Source organism: Erinaceus europaeus, chromosome 12 (genome assembly GCF_950295315.1).
Source record: "Erinaceus europaeus chromosome 12, mEriEur2.1, whole genome shotgun sequence".
Classification (NCBI taxonomy): domain Eukaryota; kingdom Metazoa; phylum Chordata; class Mammalia; order Eulipotyphla; family Erinaceidae; genus Erinaceus; species Erinaceus europaeus.
Genome location: NC_080173.1, coordinates 73,993,924 through 74,014,097, shown reverse-complemented (window position 1 = coordinate 74,014,097; position 20,174 = coordinate 73,993,924). Strand labels below are relative to the sequence as shown.

At 41.5% G+C, this 20,174-nt stretch overlaps 1 protein-coding gene across 1 annotated transcript in view; it reads right to left on the bottom strand.

Moving 5' to 3' along the window:
* Positions 1-20,174, bottom strand: part of UTP6 (UTP6 small subunit processome component) — a 43,156-nt gene that overhangs the window by 7,413 nt on the left and 15,569 nt on the right. Inside the window, exons 7-16 of the mRNA XM_007530813.3 lie at positions 19,849-19,967; positions 17,348-17,425; positions 15,214-15,295; positions 13,697-13,778; positions 11,978-12,162; positions 5,803-5,882; positions 5,402-5,479; positions 3,654-3,833; positions 2,716-2,796; positions 2,414-2,523 (exon numbers count right to left, since the gene is read on the bottom strand). Coding sequence (XP_007530875.1) covers positions 2,414-2,523; positions 2,716-2,796; positions 3,654-3,833; positions 5,402-5,479; positions 5,803-5,882; positions 11,978-12,162; positions 13,697-13,778; positions 15,214-15,295; positions 17,348-17,425; positions 19,849-19,967 — 1,075 coding nt within the window. The remainder of the gene's footprint in view (positions 1-2,413; positions 2,524-2,715; positions 2,797-3,653; positions 3,834-5,401; positions 5,480-5,802; positions 5,883-11,977; positions 12,163-13,696; positions 13,779-15,213; positions 15,296-17,347; positions 17,426-19,848; positions 19,968-20,174) is intronic.

The following is a 20,174-nucleotide window of genomic DNA, read 5'->3' as shown; positions in this document are numbered from 1 at the left end:
TGGAAGAAATTAATGGTTAATTGTAGGACAACTAAAGGTTCAAAAAATATACATTGACTAATTAAATTTGTTACTGACAGAAAAAGACTAGCTTAATGTTCATCAATTAGTTCAGTATACAAAATGAGTCAATCAATTAGAAATCACATCTCAGTGACCTGGGTAGAGCTTTGGACTCTCAAACATAAGGTCAAATTAGAACCCCAGTATTTTATGTGCCGGAGTGACTCTCTGCATCATTCCCCCCCCCCCTCCCTCCTCATCCATCCTCTTCTCTCTCAATCCTTTATTCTGTTAACTATTTAATCATTAATAAGAAAGGAGAGAAAGAACCAGGGCATCACTCTAGTACATGATCTGTCAGGGATTGAACTCAGGAACTCATATCTGAGAGTACTATGCCTTATCTACTGCATCACTTCCCAGGATGCAACAAATAAATCTTTAAATAAGGAAAGAACTGCATTGCATCAAAGCAAAGAACTCTGGGGGTGGATGGGGGAAGAGAGGGTTTGAAGCGAACGTTGGAGCTCTGATCATCTAAAAGGACCTAGGTTGTTCTGCAGAGAACTTACACAAGGAGATGAGAAATTGTTCCATGTGTCAATGACATCACTGCATAGCAATGACCATCCTTACCTTGAATAACAATGATCAAAAAGAAAACCACACTACCCATTCTCTGTCCATCTACCCAGTTTAGTTCTTCACCAATTACCATTTTCTTTATTACTCTTTCTTTTTTTCTGATCACATGGTTGTAGATCTAGGAGTAGGAATTTTTGTCTTACCTTATGCATTCCTCTAACTCCACTCCCTAGAATAGTCCCTGGCTCAAGTACTGCACGTCATATTCATTAAAATGAACATTTATAATCATAAATCGCATAATACTGTTCTCTAGAGAAAGCTTTTAATAATGCTTTTTTTTTGCCTCCAGGGTTATTGTGGTGGCTCAGTTCCTGCACTACAAATCCATTGCTCCTGGAGGCTGTTATTTTCCCTTTATTTGCCCTTGTTTACCATTGTTGTTATTATCATTTTTATTGGATAGGAGAGAAATCAAGGGGGGGGGGGGAGACAGAGAAGGGGAGAGAAAAACAGACACCTGCAGACCTGCTTCACTGCTTGTGAAGTGACTCCTCTGTAGGTGGGTGTTGGGTAGTATGCCAGCTCCCCCAGCTTAAAGCTTCTGTCTCTAATCCTACTTAACTAAGCACCCGCATGCCTGCAGGGCATTGGTTTGATCCCACTTAAAGCTGCAGTCTATTTACATAAACCAGTTAACTAATCACCACCCTCCCTCCAGGGTATTGGTTTAATCCCCACAGGTTCACGAAGTCTTTTTGCTCCGCCCCCTCTCGCAGTCACCCTGATTTCCACCACTGTCTTTTCGCTCCACCCTCTCTATGGCACACCCTATTTCCACCCTACTTGGCTAGTATATATACAAGCTGCTTTTCTGAGTAAAAACACTTGGAACTGCTTTCCGGCTGCGGGAGTTCCAGAGTGTATCTCCTGCAAGGCAGCATGAGTTCCTGATTCCTCTCACACACAGGAGCCTAGGTTGGCTCCAGTTGAGTTCAGCATGAGTTCCTGATTCCTCTCACACGCAGGAGCCTAGGTTGGCTCCCGTTGAGTTCTCTCCAACCTTGCTCGGGAAGAAGCACCCTCAGGCTATCCCGACAGGTGGGGAGCCAGGGACACGAACCCAGATCCTTATGCATCCTTACGCTAGTGCTTGCGCTTTGTGCTACCACCCGACTCCCATCCATGCCACATTTTTAAGACACCTTGAGAAATGTATGTTCTTTGTGACTATTTGCTAAGTCTTAATTGTGTTAATTTTTTTAATTATTATTTTATAATTAAATATATGAAAAACAAAATTTTAAATGATATATTATTGGTTTTTCTCTTAATGATGGAATTAAGAGAAATCATGAGTTACCTCTTTCTTCCTCTCATAACTGATACCAACTGTTTTTAAGTGTTCGAAAAATTTTTGTTTTTAACTTTCAAAAGTTTCTTGAAGGGGCCAAGTGGTAGCACACCTGGATGAGTGGACATGTTACAATGTGCAAGGACCTGGTTCAAGCCCTCAGTCCCCACCTGAAAGAGGAAAGATTCCTGAGTAGGGAAGCAATACTGCAGGTATCTACTTCTCGCCCTCTCTATCACCCCCTTCCTCTTAATTTCTGACTGTCTCTATCCAATAAATTAATAAAGATTAAAAAAAATAGAAAGGGCAGGGGATAGCATGATGATTATGCAAAGAAATCCCAGGTTCAATTCCCACACCAAGCTGAGCAGTGGTTTGCTAAAAAAATAATAATAGTAAGAAAATCAAAGACTTTGATATATATAATAAGAGTACAGGGTAGAAACTCATAGTAACAATACTTTTGAGTACCTTTTAAACACAGTTCTGGCCTTTTTGCAGCCACCACTTCGATAAGCCCAATCTAGATACTTCTCCTTAAGAGTAACAGAGTCAGCACCCGTGACAGTTAAGAGAGCTTTCTACAATTCAAAAGAAAAAAGAAACTGTATGAAAAAAATATACAAGAGTCAGTAAATTTTGCCAAAGCGTGTCAGACCACTCAACTAACAGCATTTTTGGAATATCTGCTATAAAAGTAACACTAAAATTAGCCATTTTATTGGACTCATCAGTTCATTCACAACATACCCATGAAACTAAGGGAACCATACCTTAAAGACTTGTTCAGTGTCTTCTTTGCTTTTGGCACTTTCACTCCACTCTGCCCAAGAAATCCACAATGGAAGACAGCCCTGATCATAATTTTAAGATGTTAGAAAATGACACCCTAGCATTATTCTCTGAATACTAATCACTATAAAGGCCAGTCCCTCCTAAGAAAGCCAATATATAAAGTATGGATTCATTCCCAGTCTGTCCTCACTGTGACAGAACTTTCAATGCCCAAGAAGAATGGCATGCCAGAACACAGACTCCATCAAAATAGTCTTCTGACCAAATCATCAAAACAAAACTCTGCTATTAATTCTAGTTCCCTCCTGTAAGAGAATACTGCCTACAGCTATCATCATTATGAGGCCAGCCGGTGGCACATTACATAAAGCAGACATGTTACAGTGTACAAGGACACAAGTTATCACTGTTCTGACCTGCTAGTTAATTAAAAATTGACAGCCCATAGTTAAAAAGACCCAACTCATGTTCCTCCAGTCTAAGACCCGTAACACAAGTACTAATCTAGGGTGAAATGTTTAATCTTTATTCCTGAACCAGAGGTGCATACACATGAGCAGTATGTTAGTTCGGACCACACACACAAAAAGCACATTTCAACTAATATAAAATAGTCACTGCAAAACTTTAACTTGGAAATATATGTATGATTAAATATGAGAATTAAGTTCAGCCTTGAAATTAATAGTATTCTATTAAAATTCTTCACTTATACCTAAAGAGAATAGAAATTTTTATATAATGTAGTCAATTTCCACATAAAGGATTAGAAGTAAGAAATTAAGTATAAGTAAGTTCTTCTACTCTTGGCCCTTGACTCATCACCATAAGTGTACTTAGGGCCAGTTCTCATCATGCAAGTGCATTCTAAATGAGATTTAGGTTTCCCAAATAAAATAAAAGCCAACTTACATACCTGGGTTTTCAGGTGCACAAAAGCTTCTTCAAAAAGCATGCCTACATCAGGGCTTTCTGAGTCAATCAGCACCTGCAACTTCATCTGCCATATCATAACAGAATCTCTAAATAACTCGGTCCCAGCTACTGCTACCTCCAAAGCCTCCTCTAAGAAGTCATGCTGCAGTAACAGCTGGATCTAGGTAAGACAAAAGACCATTAGAACATTAACAACTGAAATCTAAATTACCCAATAAAAGGAGACAAGTAAAGACCTCATTTAAGGGAAAAATTGCTTATGGTGGGGCAGGGATTGAACCCAGCACTTTGCAGTCTCGGGCATGAGAGTCTCTTTGCATAACCATTATGCTATCTACCCCTCCCTCGCCCTAATTTGATTTTCTACATAACAGTTTACTATCAAATAGGCATAAAGTGAATAATTTGGAATTCCTCTTCTATTCCTTGCTTCTAACCCCAAAGACTACAATAAGCAGGGGTAAAAATAATACAACAAAACTTGGTAATTTTATTTTAACAGATATGACCAAATAAGTAGGTAACAGAGGAGGGGCCAGTTGATGGTGCACCTGGGTGACTGCCCATGTCATACATAATATGCCAGTGGTGAAGCAGGCCTGCAAGTGCTGGGATATTGTGCAGATGCAGTCACATCTGCCATGTTGTCCCCTCAGGCTACTGCTAGTTCCCGCGAGAGTTGGGACATTCTCTGAGCGCCTGTTTCGGCCATGTTGTGCCCTCAGGGCATTGTCTATTCCCCCCCCCCATATTTGGAGTGCTTTGGTCACTCCTCCCCCCTCCCATTCTCAAGAGAGTTATTATCCTATCCTGGAGTGCTATGGTTACTCCTCCCCCTTCCCATTCTCGGGAAAGCTGCTCCTATAAAAGCACTTCTATTCGCTGCTCCTATAAAAGCACTTCTTCATCCACACCTCGTTCTTGTTCTCTTGCCAGCGCTTCACTTCGGTGTTCAGACGCAGTTCCTGCGTGAGGCAGCCATTTTCGCTACCTCCACATGGCCCAACCTGCTTCTCTAGCACCCAACTCTGAGGTGCCAGCGCAAATAAAGATTTGTGTTCCCTCTTCGCTCCGGACCTCCTCTCTCTCTTCTCCGCGGCACACAACAACATGCAAGTGTCTCTCCTTATGCCGGTCTGCACTTAACCTGCTGCACTACTGTACGAGTCCCCATATAGAAACATTCTACATCTACCATATTAAGCTATTAATCCGCCTTAGTCATACTGACTACACTACAACATGGGGCGGGGGAGACAGCATAATGGTTACGCAAACAGACTCTTAAGCCTGAGGCTCCTAAGTCCGAGGTTCAATCCTTCGCACCACCATAAGTCAGAGCTAAGCAGCACTCTGGTGTTTCTCTATGTGTGTCTCTATCTTTGCATCTCTTTCAAAAATAAAATTAATTTTAAAAATATTAAAATAAAATCTTAAAAAAAAAACAACTACAACACGAGTCAGACGGTAGCGCAGCAAGTTAAGTACACATAGCGCAAAGCGCAAGGACCAGTGTAAGGATCCCAGTTTGAGTCCCAGGCTCCCCCCACCTGCAACAACAACATCATTAATAATAACAATAACTACAACAACAAAACAAGGGCAACAAATGGGAATAAATATTTTTTTAAAATGAAAGAAAAAATACTTCAACACATGCTTTCTCTCCCGACAGCAACACAAAGCAACTGGAATTAAGTACATGTAAATGGCAATGCATGTCCTTACCCACTGCTTGTACTGTAATTCTGGTAAAAGTTTGAGTTCATGTGCCTTCCTAAATGCAATCATGGTTCTTTCCAGTCTCTGAAATCAGAAGAATCCTTCAGTTCAATACAAAACCTTAGCAGGTGTCTGTGGCCTCAAAGAGGAATAAAACCAGTTTTCAATATTCCTGAAAACTGAGAAGGAACTAAGAAAGTTTCACTTATGAGTGGATGTACAAGCACCATCCAGTAACAGGTAGTAGGTCTCACAACCTACTAGAAAGCAAAAGAGAGTTAGACTTTCTGAGTCACAGCTCATTTACAATAGAAAGCAATTATGAAGTTAGAATTCCAAAAAGAGACATGTCCTTACAGAAGACCATAAACTTTTTTCAGCCGCTGTAATCATGTTGAAGTTCTTACCTTCTCTCTGAGGAACTTACTACTGGTCTTCTTAGCAAACCGTTCCAAGCAAAAGATAATGTAACACTTCCACATAGCCTCTAAAGTAAAAAAAAAAAAAAAAAATGATCTGATCAGATCACCAATTTTCTTTAAAATAATAATCATCACCCAGAAAGGAAAAGATCCTCTAAAAAGAGTTTAAACTAGTATGATGAAAAGATATCCATCCTCCCCAGAAGCGCATGGTTCACCACCGCTTGGGGGGTTGGGGAGGGAAGATATCCATCCTCTTTCCCTTTGGCTGCTAACATGCCAACCAGATTGAGCAAGACCGGGAAACTTTGGGGGCCACGTGAGCCACAGCCATGGCACATCAGCAAGCTCTGGAATTAAACAAAAGGCTACAGAGTGCTGGTGGCACACATCCTCACAGAACCAACTTTGACAAATATCACCCAGGTTACTCTGGGAAAATCTGGTATGATGCATTATCACTTAAGAATCAGACCTCCTTGGGGGTTGTATTGTTAAATGGGAAACTGGGGAATATTATGCATGTACAAACTATTGTATTTACTGTTGAATGTAAAACATTAATTCCCCAATAAAGAAATAAATTTAAAAAAAAAAATCAGACCTCCTAGTAGAGGGTAGATAGCATAATGGCTATGCAAACAGACTCTCATGCCTGAGGCTCCAAAGTCCCAGGTTCAATCCCCTGCACTACCATAAACCAGAGCTGAGCAGTGTTCTAGTAAAAAGAATCAGAACAGGAGTCTGGCGATAGCGCAGCAGGTTAAGCGCAGGTGGTGCAAAGCACAAGGATCCTGGTTCGAGCCCCCCGGCTCCCCACCTGCAGGGGAGTCACTTCACAAGCAGTGAAGCTAGTCTGTAGGTGTCTATCTTTCTCTCCCACTCTCTGTCTTCCCCATCTCTCTCCATTTATCTCCTATCCAGCAACGACGACATCAATAACAACAATAATAACTACGACAACAATCAAAAAAAAAAAAAAGAGCAACAAAAGGGAAAATAAATAAAATTTAAAAAAATAATAATAAAGAATCAGAGCTTCTGCCCAACTGTCAACCATAATAAATAGTGGACCTTGGTGAGCAGACATGGGTAAACACTACCAAAAGCTGGAGCTGTTCCTGTCCTTGATATGGCCTGACTGGGTAACTATAAAGTACTGGGGAAGGGGAAGCTCTCAAAGCACTGTTACCAAGATGGTCAAATCCTTCAGCAGAGATAAGCGGAAAAACTAAAGTTGTTGGGGAAGCCTATGTTCTGGTAGCTTAAAACACAAGAGGAAAATTCATTAAATTCTACAATTAGAAAGGAGGAAAGAAAAAGAGGGAAAGGGAAATGAGTCTTAGACCAGGGATACAGCTCAGCTGTTAAAGCACAGGAATTTCATAACTGAGACTCCTTATTTGACCCCAAACCATTATGTGCCAGACTGGTGGTCTGAATTTTTTTCTTTCTCTTACACATAAAACTCTCTCTTGTGGGGGTCAGGCAGTAGTGCGGCGGGTTAAGCACACGTAAGGACCCCGGTTCGAGCCCCCGGCTCCCCACCTGCAGAGTCGCTTCACAGGTGGTGAAGCAGGTCTGCAGGTGTCTTGTCTTTCTCTCTCCCTCTCTGTGTTCCCCTCCTCTCTCCATTTCTCTCTGTCCTATCCAACAACAACGACAACAATAATATTAACAACAACGATAGGCAACAAGGCTAACTAAAGGGAAAAGGTGACCTTCAGGAGCAGTGGATTTGTGGTGCAGGCGCCAAGCCCCAGCAATAACCCTGGAGGCAAAAAAAAAAAAAAAAAAAAACTCTCTTGTGATTTAAATAATAAAGTAGACATTAAAAAGTTGTTTTTTTATTAGAAAAGAAAACACAAGTCGAACCTGAAATGGAATTGGAGTATTACACCAAAGTAAAAGACTCTGGGGTGGGTGGGTGGGTGGGGAGAATACAGGTCCATGAAAAATGATGAATTAAATAGTGGGGGTTGTATTGTTAAATGGGAATCTGGGGAATGTTATGCATGTAAAAAAAAAAAAAAGAAGAAGAAGTAGAAACGCAAAGCAGAAATTGACTGAGTTTGGAGTATGGCACCAAAGTAAGAAAGCAGAAGTACACTAGAGTTTGCAGTGAGTACCTCCCTAATACTTCCTCTCCACTTTTCCAAGCTTTGGGTCCAGGATTGCTCAACAATTTGTTTGGCTTTGTATGTTAACTCTCTTTTCAGTCACCAGGTTCCAGGTGTCATCAGGATGCCGGCCAGACTTCCCTAGATTGAAGACCCCACCAATGTGTCCTGGAGCTCAGCTTCCCCAGAGACCCACCCTACTAGGGAAAGAGAGAGGCAGACTGGGAGTATGGACCGACCAGTCAACGCCCATGTTCAGCGGGGAAGCAATTACAGAAGCCAGACCTTCCACCTTCTGCAACCCTCAATGACCCTGGGTCCATGCTCCCAGAGGGATAGAGAAAAGGAAAGCTATCAGGGGAGGGGGTGGGATATGGAGATTGGGCGGTGGGAATTGTGTGGAGTTGTACCCCTCCTACCCTATGGTTTTGTTAATTAATCCTTTCTTAAATAAAAAAATTTTTTTTTAAAGTTGTTTTTTTAAAGAAAGTGGACTAGGAGGTAGCACAGTGGCTAAGGTGTTGGCATTATATGTGCCATAGGAGTGCACTAGCTCTCTAACTCTCCCCAGCACTGAATGAAAAGAAAGCCATATATAGGGCAGTGACGTACTGGGTTAAGCACAGCATGCAAATCACAAGGACCTACACAAGGATCCCAGTTCAAGTCCCCACTCCCCACCTGCAGGGGGTCACTTTGCAAGTGGTGAAGCAGGTCTGCAGGTGTCTATCTTTCTTTCCCTTTCTCTGTCTTCCCCATCTCTCTCCATTTCTCTGTCCTATCCAATAGTAACAACAACGGAAAAAAAGAAGGCCTCCAGGAGCAGTGGATTCCTAGTGCAGGCACCTAGCCCCAGCAATAATCCTGGAGGCAAAAAAAGAAAGCCATCTACACACACACACACACACACACACACACACACACATATGCCCTGCCAAACCTTGTAATCCAAAGGTACAAAACTTAAAAGTAAAATGGGGGTGTGGTCAGGCTAAGAAACAGTTGTCTGAGAAGGCTCCAATTTTGCCTAAACTTAACCCAGGTTAATGCCTCCCCCACACCCCCAGAATGTTGTGGCCACTTTCTCTCTCTTCATAGTCTCATATCTGAAAAACTCAAGTCTGAAGCAATGATACTTCAATAAGGAAAAAAAAAAGTAAAGATGGAGCCAGGTAGGTGGCTCAGCAGTAGAATGCCTATGTTCCTATATGAAGCCTTGGGTTTGACCCCTAGGTACATGCTGTCTGAGAGCCACTCTCTCTCATTTATAAGAAAAAAAAAAAAAAAGGTCTAACTGAAACTATCAAGGGAGTCGGGTGGTAGCGCAGCAGGTTAAGCACATGTGGCATAAAGCACAAGGACTGGCCTAAGGATCCAGGAGTTGCTTCACAAGCGGTGAAGTAGGTCTGTAGGTGTCTATCTTTCTCTCCCCCCTTGTCTTCCCCTCCTCTCTCTATTTCTCTCTGTCCTATCTAAGAACAACAATAACTACAACAATAAAAAACAAGGGCAACAAAAAAGGGGAAAATAAATAAAAATAAAAATTTTTTTAAAAAACTGTATCAGAAGGATTCAGAGGACCTAGTGGGGGTTGTACTGTTATATGGGAAACTGGGAAATGTTATGCATGTACAAACTATTGTGCTTACTGTTGAATGTAAAACATTAATTCCCCAATAAAAAAAAATCAGAAAAAAAAGAACTATATCAAAAGGGCCATGCACAAGGACGCAGATTCAAGCCCCTGGTCACTACTTACAAGGGCAAATTTCATGAGCAATGAAGCAGTGCTGTAGGTGTTTCTCTCCTCTACCTCTTCTCAATTTATGTCTCTACCCAATAAACATATAAATAAAACATTTAAAAAAAATTTAAAGGGATACTGTGGGGACAGCATAATAGTTGTGCAGAAGACTTCTGTGCCTCAGGTTGTGAAATCCCAGGATCAATCCCCAACATGACCACATGCCAAAGTTGAGCAGTGCTGTTTCAAAAACTTTAAAAAAAAAAAAATCAGAGGCCAGGCGGTAGCACAGTGGGTTAAGCGCACATGGCACGAAGCACGAGAACCAGTGTTAAGGATCCTGGTTTGAGCCCCTGGCTCCCCACCTGCAGAGGGGTTGCTTCACGGGTGGTGAAACAGGTCTGCAGGTGTCTATCTTTCTTCCCTCTGTCTTCCCCTCCTTTCTGTCCTACTCAACAACAGCAATGGCAACAATAACAACAAGGGGAACAAAATGGAGAAAATAGCCTCCAGGAGCAGTGGATTTGTAGCACAGGCACCAAACCCCAATGATAATCCTGGAGGCATAAAAAAAAAATCTGGGGAGCCAGGCAGAAGCACAGTGGGTTACGCACACATGGTACAAAGCGCGGACCAGTATAAGGATCCTGGTTCAAGCCCCTGGCTCCCTACCTGCAGGGGGGTTGCTTCACAGGTAGTGAAGCAAATCTATCTATCTTTCTCTCTTCCCATCCTCTCTCGATTTATCTCTGTCCTATCCAACAACATCAATAACAACAATAACGATGACGATAAACAAGGGCAACAAAAGGGGGAAAATAGCCTCCAGGAGCAGTGGATTCATGGTGCAGGCACTAAGAACCAGCAATAACCCTGGAGGCAAAAAAAAAAAAAAAAACCTGTATTGGGGCCAGGCAGTGGTACATCTGGTTGAGAGCACATGTTACCCTGTGTAAGGCCCCATGTTTAAGCCTCCAGTAACAACTTGCAGGGCTGAAGCTTCTCCAAGTCATTCTTTGGTTAACCAGTGCTACAGATGTCTCTCTCTCCCACTCTATCTTTCCTCCTCCCCTCTCAATTTCTCTGTCCTATCAAATAAATAATTTTTAAAAATCTGTATCAAAAGGTAATGAAGCTTGTAATCATTACTTCCCTAACAAAACAATTATATAAAGATAAATCATTGGTAGTCGGGCGGTAGCGGAGCAAGTTAAGCACACGCGTTGCTAAGTGCAAGGACTGGTATAAGGACCCTGGTTCGAGCCCCCGGCTCCCCACTTGTAGGGGAGTCGCTTCACAGGTGGTGAAGCAGGTCTGCAGGTGTCTATCTTTCTCTCCCCCTGTCTTCCCCTCCTCTCTCCATTTCTCTCTGTCCTATCTAACGATATCAATAACAACTACAACAATAAAAATAAGGTCAACAAAAGGGAAAATACAAAAAAAAAATTTTTTTAAATCATCTTCTGAATTATTATCCTGCCCAAATAAAATCAACATAAATGTTATGCATGTAAAAAAAAAAAAAAGAAGTAGAAACGCAAAGCAGAAATTGACTGAGTTTGGAGTATGGCACCAAAGTAAGAAAGCAGAAGTACACTAGAGTTTGCAGTGAGTACCTCCCTAATACTTCCTCTCCACTTTTCCAAGCTTTGGGTCCAGGATTGCTCAACAATTTGTTTGGCTTTGTATGTTAACTCTCTTTTCAGTCACCAGGTTCCAGGTGTCATCAGGATGCCGGCCAGACTTCCCTGGATTGAAGACCCCACCAATGTGTCCTGGAGCTCAGCTTCCCCAGAGACCCACCCTACTAGGGAAAGAGAGAGGCAGACTGGGAGTATGGACCGACCAGTCAACGCCCATGTTCAGCGGGGAAGCAATTACAGAAGCCAGACCTTCTACCTTCTGCAACCCACAATGACCCTGGGTCCATGCTCCCAGAGGGATAGAGAATGGGAAAGCTATCAGGGGAGGGGGTGGGATATGGAGATTGGGCGATGGGAATTGTGTGGAGTTGTACCCCTCCTATCCTATGGTTTTGTTAATTAATCCTTTCTTAAATTAAAAAAAAAAAAAGAAAAAAAAATCATCTTCTGAATTATTATCCTGCCCAAATAAAATTAACATAAATGCTATCAAAGGAGATTATAAATGCAACACCAGAAAAATAACAAGTAAGGAAAGTCTAGCACTTTATAGATAGTACTAGAAGACAGATTCCTGATAGTAATTCTAGCTACGGGCACTTCAGTTTTACAATTATGAATACTATTACTTCTGTACCACACTATAGGTTCACCTGTGGAGAGAGTCTTCACTGCCTCTTCATACACGGCACAGCATCTTTCTTCTCTCCGACACAACTCCACTGCTTTGGCTTGTTTTGCTGTAGGCTGCTCACCTGCTGCCTGAGACTCAATCTCTAATTCTCGCCGAGCCACATAGTCCCAAGTAAAGGGATCATCTGTATGTAAAGTCTGAAGGCTGTAAAATACAGGTTGCTACCATCAGGTCTATGACATTATAACTAAGTCTGAGTACCAAAGAAATAGCTCTTTTTTAAAAAATGTTTTATTTATTTATTCATGAGAAATGATAGGAGAGAAAGAACCAGACATCACTATGGTACATGTGCTGCCGGGGATTGAACTCAGGATCTTATGCTGGAGAGTCCAATGCCTTATCCACTGAGCCCCCTCCCGGACCACCAAAAAAATAGTTTTTTTATGCTCCAAAAAGAAATGTTCCCATAGAGCCAGGGAAATAGCACAGTGGTTATGCAAAAGAATTCATGCCCAAACCACCAGACATCACATATTCAATCTTCTGTACCACCATAATACAGAACTCAACATTGCTCTACTGTGGGCCTAGTGGTGGCACATGTGGTTAAGTGCACACCCTGCTATGCATATGTAAGGACCCAGGTTTAAGCCCCCACTCCTAATCTGCAAGGAGAAAGCTTCACGAGCAGTGAGCAAGTATGCAGATGTCTCCCTCTTCCCTCTCAATTTCTCTCTTCTATTGAATGAAGAAGAAATGGAAAAAATGGCTCCAGGAACAGTCAATTTATAGTGTAGGCAGCAAACCGCAGCAATAAAAAAATGTTTTAAAAAAATTCCTAGAATATTTTATCACTAATAAAAATTTTAAAAAGAAACATATGGTAAAACATCAGAGTTAAGGGGAGTCGGGCGGTAGGTAGTGCAGTAGGGTAAGCGCACATGGCACCAAGCGCAAAAACCAGAACGAGGATCCTGGTTTAAGCCCCCAGCTCCCCACCTGCAGGGGAGTCGCTTCACAAGCAAGCAGTGAAGCAGGTCTGCAGGTGTCTATATTTCTCTCCCCCTCTCTGTCTTCACCTCCTCTCTCCATTTCTCTCTGTCCTATCCAACAACGACAACATCAATAAGAACAATAATAACTACAACAATAAGAAAACAAGGGCAACAAAATAGGAAGAAAAAAAATCAGTCTGTACATGTGTAACATTTCTAAGTATTCCACATAACACTCTTATCTCCCCTAGTTCCTCTCCTATCACGTTCCAGGACCTGAAACCTCCCCCACCCCAGCCCAGAGTCTTTTACTTTGGTACAATACACCAACTCCAGCCCAAGTTTTGCTTAGTGTTTTCCTTCTGTTCTTATTTTTCAACTTCTGTCTATGAGCGAGATCATCCCATAATCATTCATCCTTCTCTTTCTGGCTTATCTCACTTAACATGACATGAACACAAATCTTACTTCATAGAGGGCATGACAAAGTCAGAATATGAATTGTTATATATACTGTAAAATGTTTGTTACTGAATAAAGATAAGACTATGGTCCACAGGAAGCCAGCAGCTGAATCAACCAACTTCCCAAAGATTTTTGTACAACACAATGGGCCTAAAAGTCAGCTTTTATCTAAGGAGTAAATATAGATCTTCTTTCTCCCTTTTTAAATATCCAACTTCAGATTCCTTACCACAAGATCAGAAACAGTAACTTTACTTTTCCACTGTTTTACTTACTCATCATAAATTTCTTTTTGCAGATCTTTGGCAAAATCAAATAGTTGTGCAATTGAAAGCAACGACAAATGAAATTCTGCACCTAAAAGTAAAACACAGGTATGGTTTTGTTATACTGAAGCTAGGTTTTTATTTGTTTTAATTGGGAAATAAAACCAAAAAATTCACTTGTTTATGCCTTTATTTTATTTATTTATTTATTTGCCTCCAGGGTTATTGCTGGGTCTCTGCGCCTGCACCATGAATCCACTGCTCCTGGAGGCCATTTTTTCCCCTTTTTATTGCCTTTGTTGTGGTAGCCTTGCTGTCGCTATTATTGTTGTTGTTGATGTCATTCGTTGTTGGATAGGACAAAGAGAAATGGAGAGAGGAGGGGAAGACAGAGAGGGGGAGAGAAAGATAGACACCTGCAGACCGTTTCACTGCCTGTGAAGTGACTCCCCTGCAGGTGGGGAGCCAGAGGCTCAAACCAGGATCCTTACTCGGGTCCTTGCACTTTGCGCTACGTGCGCTTAACTGCCTGCGCTACCACCCAACCCCATTTATGCCTTTAGACATAGCAAACCCATTAGTATTTTAGTATTACAGAAACAAAGAAATATACTATATCAACTATTCCTTCTCCACTCCACACATGAATTTAGTATTTGATAAAGACTTAGTGAGGAGGCGGAGGGTAGATAGCATAATGGTTATGCAAATAGACTCTCATGCCTGAGGTTCCAAAGTCCCAGGTTCAATCCCTGGCACCACCATAAGCCAGAGCTGAACAATGCTCTGGTTAAAAATAATAATAATGAAAATAATTTTTAAAAGACTTAGTGAGGGCAGGGTAGACTGCATAATGGTTATGCAAAGACTCTCATGCCTGAGGCTCCGAAGTCCCAGGTTCAATCCCCCGCACCACCATAAGACAGAGCTGGGCAGTTCTCTGGTGTTTCTCTCTCTGAATCTCTCTCAAAAATATAATAAACAGGGAGTCGGGCTGTAGCACAGCGGGTTAAGCGCAGGTGGCGCTAAGCTCAAGGACCGGTGTCAGGATCCCGGTTCGAGCCCCCGGCTCCCCACCTGCAGGCAGGTCCCTTCACAGGAAGTGAAGCAGGTCTGCAGGTGTCTGTCTTTCTCTCCCCCTCTGTCTTCCCCTCCTCTCTCCATTTCTCTCTGTCCTATCCAACAACGACAACATCAATAATAACTACAGCAATAAAACAACAAGGGCAACAAAAGGGAATAAATAAATAAAATAAAATAAAATAAGTTTTTTAAAAATGTATATATATAATAAAAAAATATTTTTAAAAAGAATTAAAACAATTAAACTTTAAAAAAAAGACTTAATGAAATGTTCAATTATATCCTACAGAAAAATATGCCTTTTCTAGAACGAATAGTAAAAGACTCTATGTCTACAAAAACTATTCCTATAAAAATACTAATAGAAATTTTCAAATATGCTAAAGGTCTCCCTCAAAATTTTGCACTTTCCCACTATAAATATATTTTACCAAGATACCTACCTTTAATTTTGCTTATAGAATTTTTGTAGATGATTCGAGCCAATGCACCTGTCAGGATTTCCTCAGGATAATCAAGATTTGCCTAAAGGGTGTCATATTAAACATAATTTAACAGATGCTAACAGTAAATAGAAATATCACTAGTTTTAAAATGAACAGTCCTAGACGATCTGTGACAAATGACTTCTGGTATATCAAATTTTTGTCTGGGCCAGTTTCCTTACTCACATGGCTCAAAGGCTGTGGTTTATGCAAGACTTTCAGACCTGAGGCTTTTGAGGCCCAGAATCAATCCCCAGCACCATCATAAATGAGTTGAACAGCACTGTGATAATGGCCATGTGTGTAACTGAGGTTCAAGCCTGCTTCCCCACCCTCCCGGCCCCACCCACTGCACACTGAAGGAAGCTAATGCTGTGGTCTCTCTCATTCGCTCTCTGACTCTTAACTAATAAATCTCATGGGTTACGCCTCCCTCTCCAATTACACCAAAAAGGGTCAAGTATTTTTGTTTGTTTTGACTCCAGGGTCATCTCGCTGGGGCTCAACACAGACAGACACTACAAATCCACTGCTCACTGCTCCTGACAGCCTTGGTTCTTTTTTGTTTCTTTTCCTCTCTGATAGGATAGGGAGAAATGGAGAAATTGAGAGAGGAGGGGTGGTAGAAGGAGAAAGACTGAGAGACACCTGCAGTACCTGCTTCACTGCTCAGGAAGCTGTCTCTCTGCAAGTAGGAACCAGAGGCTTTAACTTGGGTCAGGGGACTCCAACTGGGACCCTTACATCAGTCCTTGAGCTCCCCACCTGCAGGGGAGTCGCTTCATAAGCAGTGAAGCAGGTATGCAGGTGTCTATCTTTTTTCCCCATCTTCCCCTCCTCTCTCCATTTCTCTCTGTCCTATCCAACAATGAGGACGACAATAATAACTACAACAACAAAAAACAAGGACAACAAAAGGGAATAAATAAATATTTTTTAAAATTAAGTAAATAAATAATGGATGTTGTAGGGGAAATAACCTAATGGTTATGCAAAGACTCTAATGTTTGAGGCTCCAATGTCTCAAGTTTAATCCTGCACATCACCATAAACTAGAGCTGAACAGAGCTCTGGTAAAAAAGAAATAATACATGTTTATAACTAATCTCATTTAATTAAATCAACTCTAGATTCCTCATAAGTTTTAAAATATGACATTAAATTGGATTTTTTTCTTAATGTCATTAATTTTTTTTTTTATTTTAATGAAAGAGACGCAGGGAAAAGAAAATGAGAGAAAGAGGACACATATTATTGAGGGACAGGAAGTACCTAAGGGGACACAGACACTGCTGCACCACACTGAAATACATATTCCCCAGACACAACTGGGAAGCAAACTGCTGCCCAGCAAATGGGAGTGGTGACAGGTGTAGTTTGGAGAAGTAGAGGCAGGGCTTGGGTGTTATAAGCTAAACCTGTGGGCGTGGCTCACTCTGTCTGCCCAGGTCAACATGCAGAGTAGTAGCTCTCAGGAGCTTCTCTCCCTCTGTTTTGTTTCCCCAATAAAATTTTCTATTTTCTGTAAAAACATCCTCAGCGCCCCCACCCCAGACTAGGTCCATCTCCACTATCATGCACCTGGTGGACTTGAACGCCCTCTCCTATCCCCCAGTGTCCTTTGCTTTGGTGGAATATACCAAACCCAGTCCAAGTTATATTTTTTTTAAAGATTTTATTATTTATTAATGAGGTAGATAGGAGGAGAAAGACATCACTCTGGCACATGTGTTGCCAGGGATCGAACTCAGGACCTCATGCATGAGAGTCCAAAGTTTTAACACTGCACCACCTCCCGGACCACCCAACTTCTATTGGTGTTCCTCTTTCTGTTCCTAACAGCTACTGAAAACATTATACAATGGGGACTGAGTGGTGGAACACCTGGTTGAGCACACACATTACCACATGCAATGACTGGGGTTCAAGCCCCCAGTCTTCACCTACAATGGGGAAAGGTTCATGAGCAGTGAAACAGTGCTAAAGGGGTCTCTTTTTCTCTCTCCCTATCCAACCTCCTTCTCAATTTCTCTCTGTCCTATCAAAAAAGGCAAAAAAAAAACATTTTAGTGGCAATATATAACAATCTTACCACATCCATCTTGGCTTTTTCAAATTCTTCTTTTTCCTTTCTCAATTTCTCAGCATGCATCAGCTCCATCCTAAAATACTATGGAAAAGAAATAATGAACTGATAATCTATATGTATGTTTCCTTTTGTATAACATTATATACATACATATATGCAACAAGGAGATAGCTGAGCAGTATAGTTGGTGTTTTTCATGGGTGAGACTCTGGGCCTAATCTTTGGCATTGCATAACAAAACAAAACAAAAACAATGGTTATAAAAAACAATGGGCATAATGGTTATGCAAAAAGCTTCCAGACCTCAGATACTAAAGTCCCCACATTCAACTCCCAGCACAACCAATGCTGAGTAGAACTCTGGTTAAAAAAACAACAACAAACAACTAAAAACATAAAGGCTGCTTAGGTGCTCCTGTGTCTCTCTCCACTACTTCATCATTATACCTGCCATTTTAACTTATAAATGATTATATCTGGAAAAGTGCAATGTTTCATTCTGTTATGAAACTAGCTGACACTAGCATGGTATGGAGACTATTTGACACTTTTATGAAAAGTGATTTGAATACAAATAAAAAGCATTAAAAATGTTTTTATCACTAATAACCCTTTGTTTGCAGCTGGGAAAAAAAAACAAAACTATAAACTAACTCAGGTTAGTGGTCCGAAAGCTCATGCAGTAGATAAAGCCTTAGACTGTCAAGCATGAAATCTGGAGTTCAATCCCCAGCAGCACATGTACCAGAGTGATGTCTGGATTCTCTCTCTTCCTCTCCTCCATCTTTCTCATTAATAAATAAAAACTTAAAAAAAAAAAAAACAGTGTAGCCCTAAATTGGCAAAGAAAAGCAACAAACAAGTTATAATATCCTTATTGCAAGTAAAAAGTACATGAACTTTTTGTCTAATAATGAAAGGTTTTGAGTGATGAGATTACAAGCACTTTTTGTTATTTTTCTCCACAGAAATATTTTCTCTGAACTATTTTAATAAACAAAATCTAATTATTTTTATAAGAATAAGTTCAACCAGAGTGCAAATATAGAATATGTGAGGTCCTGGAACACAGGAGCACCATGGACATGGGGAACCTAATGGGGCATAAAGAATTGCTGTGGCATCTCTCCTTCCTGTCTCTTACTCTCAAAAAAGATTTTTTTTTTTAATTTTTCTTTTTTCTTTGTTCTTTGCCTCCAGGGTTATCACTGGGACTCACTGCCAGCACTACAGAGCCACCACTCCCAGAAGGCACTCCCCCCATTTTATTGGTTAGGATAGAGAAATTGAGAGAGAAGAGGGAGAATGATAGACACCTACAGACACCGATCGTGAAGCATCCCTGCTACAGGTGGGGAACAGGGGCTCAAACCTGGGTCCTAGCACATAGTACTATGTGTGCCACCACCCGGCCTGCCCCCTTTTATTCTATTCCCGTCAGTTACTCGGTAGTGTTATGCATGTTTGAGGTCCTGGGTTTGCTCCCCAGCACCACATAAAAAAATAAAAAACGGGGCAGGGGGAGTCGGGCAATAGCGCAGCAGGTTAAGTGCACGTGGCGCAAAGCATAAGGACCGGCGTAAGGATCCCAGTTCGAGTCCCCAGCTCCCCACCTGCAGGGGAGTCGCTTCACATGCGGTGAAGCAGGTCTGCAGTTGTCTATCTTTCTCTCCCCCTCTCTGTCTTCCCCTCCTCTCTCCATTTCTCTCTGTCATATCCAACAATGACATCAATAATAACTACAACAATAAAACAACAGAGGCAACAAAAGGGAATAAATAAATAAATAAATAACACAGGCTTGGGGGTCAGGCAGTCGCACAGCAGGTTAAGTGCACACACAAAGCACAAGCCCCCAGCTCCCTGCCTGCAGGGGGATCGCTTCACAAGCGGTTAAGCAGGCCTGCAGGTGTCTATCTTTCTCTCCCCCTCTGTCCACCATTCCTTTCGATTTCTCTCTGTCCTATCCAACTGACAGCAATAGCAACAGTAATAATAACAACAACAATAAACAACAAGGGCAACAAAAGGGAAAAATGGCCTCCAGGAGCAGTGGATTGACTGCTGGCACAGAGTCTCAGCAATAACCCTGGAGGCTTGAAGCTCAGAGGTCTGAAGTTCAACCCCCAGCACAACCATAAGCCAGAGCTGAGAAATGCTCCATTTTTTTTTTGTTGTTGTTGTCATTATTGTTGCCATTGTTGTTGTTGGATAGGACAGAGAGAAATTGAAAGAGGACGGGAGAGAGGGGGGGAGAGAAAGACACCTGCAGACCTCCTTCACCGCCTGTGAAGCGACCCCACTGCAGGTGGGGAACTGGGGGCTCAAACAGGGATCCTTAACGCCGGTTCCCGCACTTTGTACCATGTTTGCTTAACCTGCTGCGCTACTGCCCGACCCCTGGAGCTTTATTTTTTAAAAAAGGAAGGTAGACATAAGACTTGTATTAAAGAGATCTCCAGTTTGATCACATCACTCCTCATTTTAAGTGCACAGCTACTCACTTCCTGGTAAAGTTTCTGGCACTCCGGATGGAAACGCAGAGCCCGAAGGAATAGTTGTCTTGCACTTTCAGAAGATAAGCGATCTTCCATTTCCCATTTGGCTGCCATAATCCATAAAGCTACAATCGATAAACTTAAGATTTCATTCAGAAAAACAAAGTCATGCAAGAAAAAATTTTTTAAATAGTCAATAGTTTTTCAAATTTATTTAAGATAGAGACAGAAATTGAGGCCTTTCTTTCTATTTATCTTCTAACAAAAATAATTAATTAATTTAAAAAAAAAAAAAAACTCTAGTTGAAGAAGAAGCTTTAGTGGTAGAATAC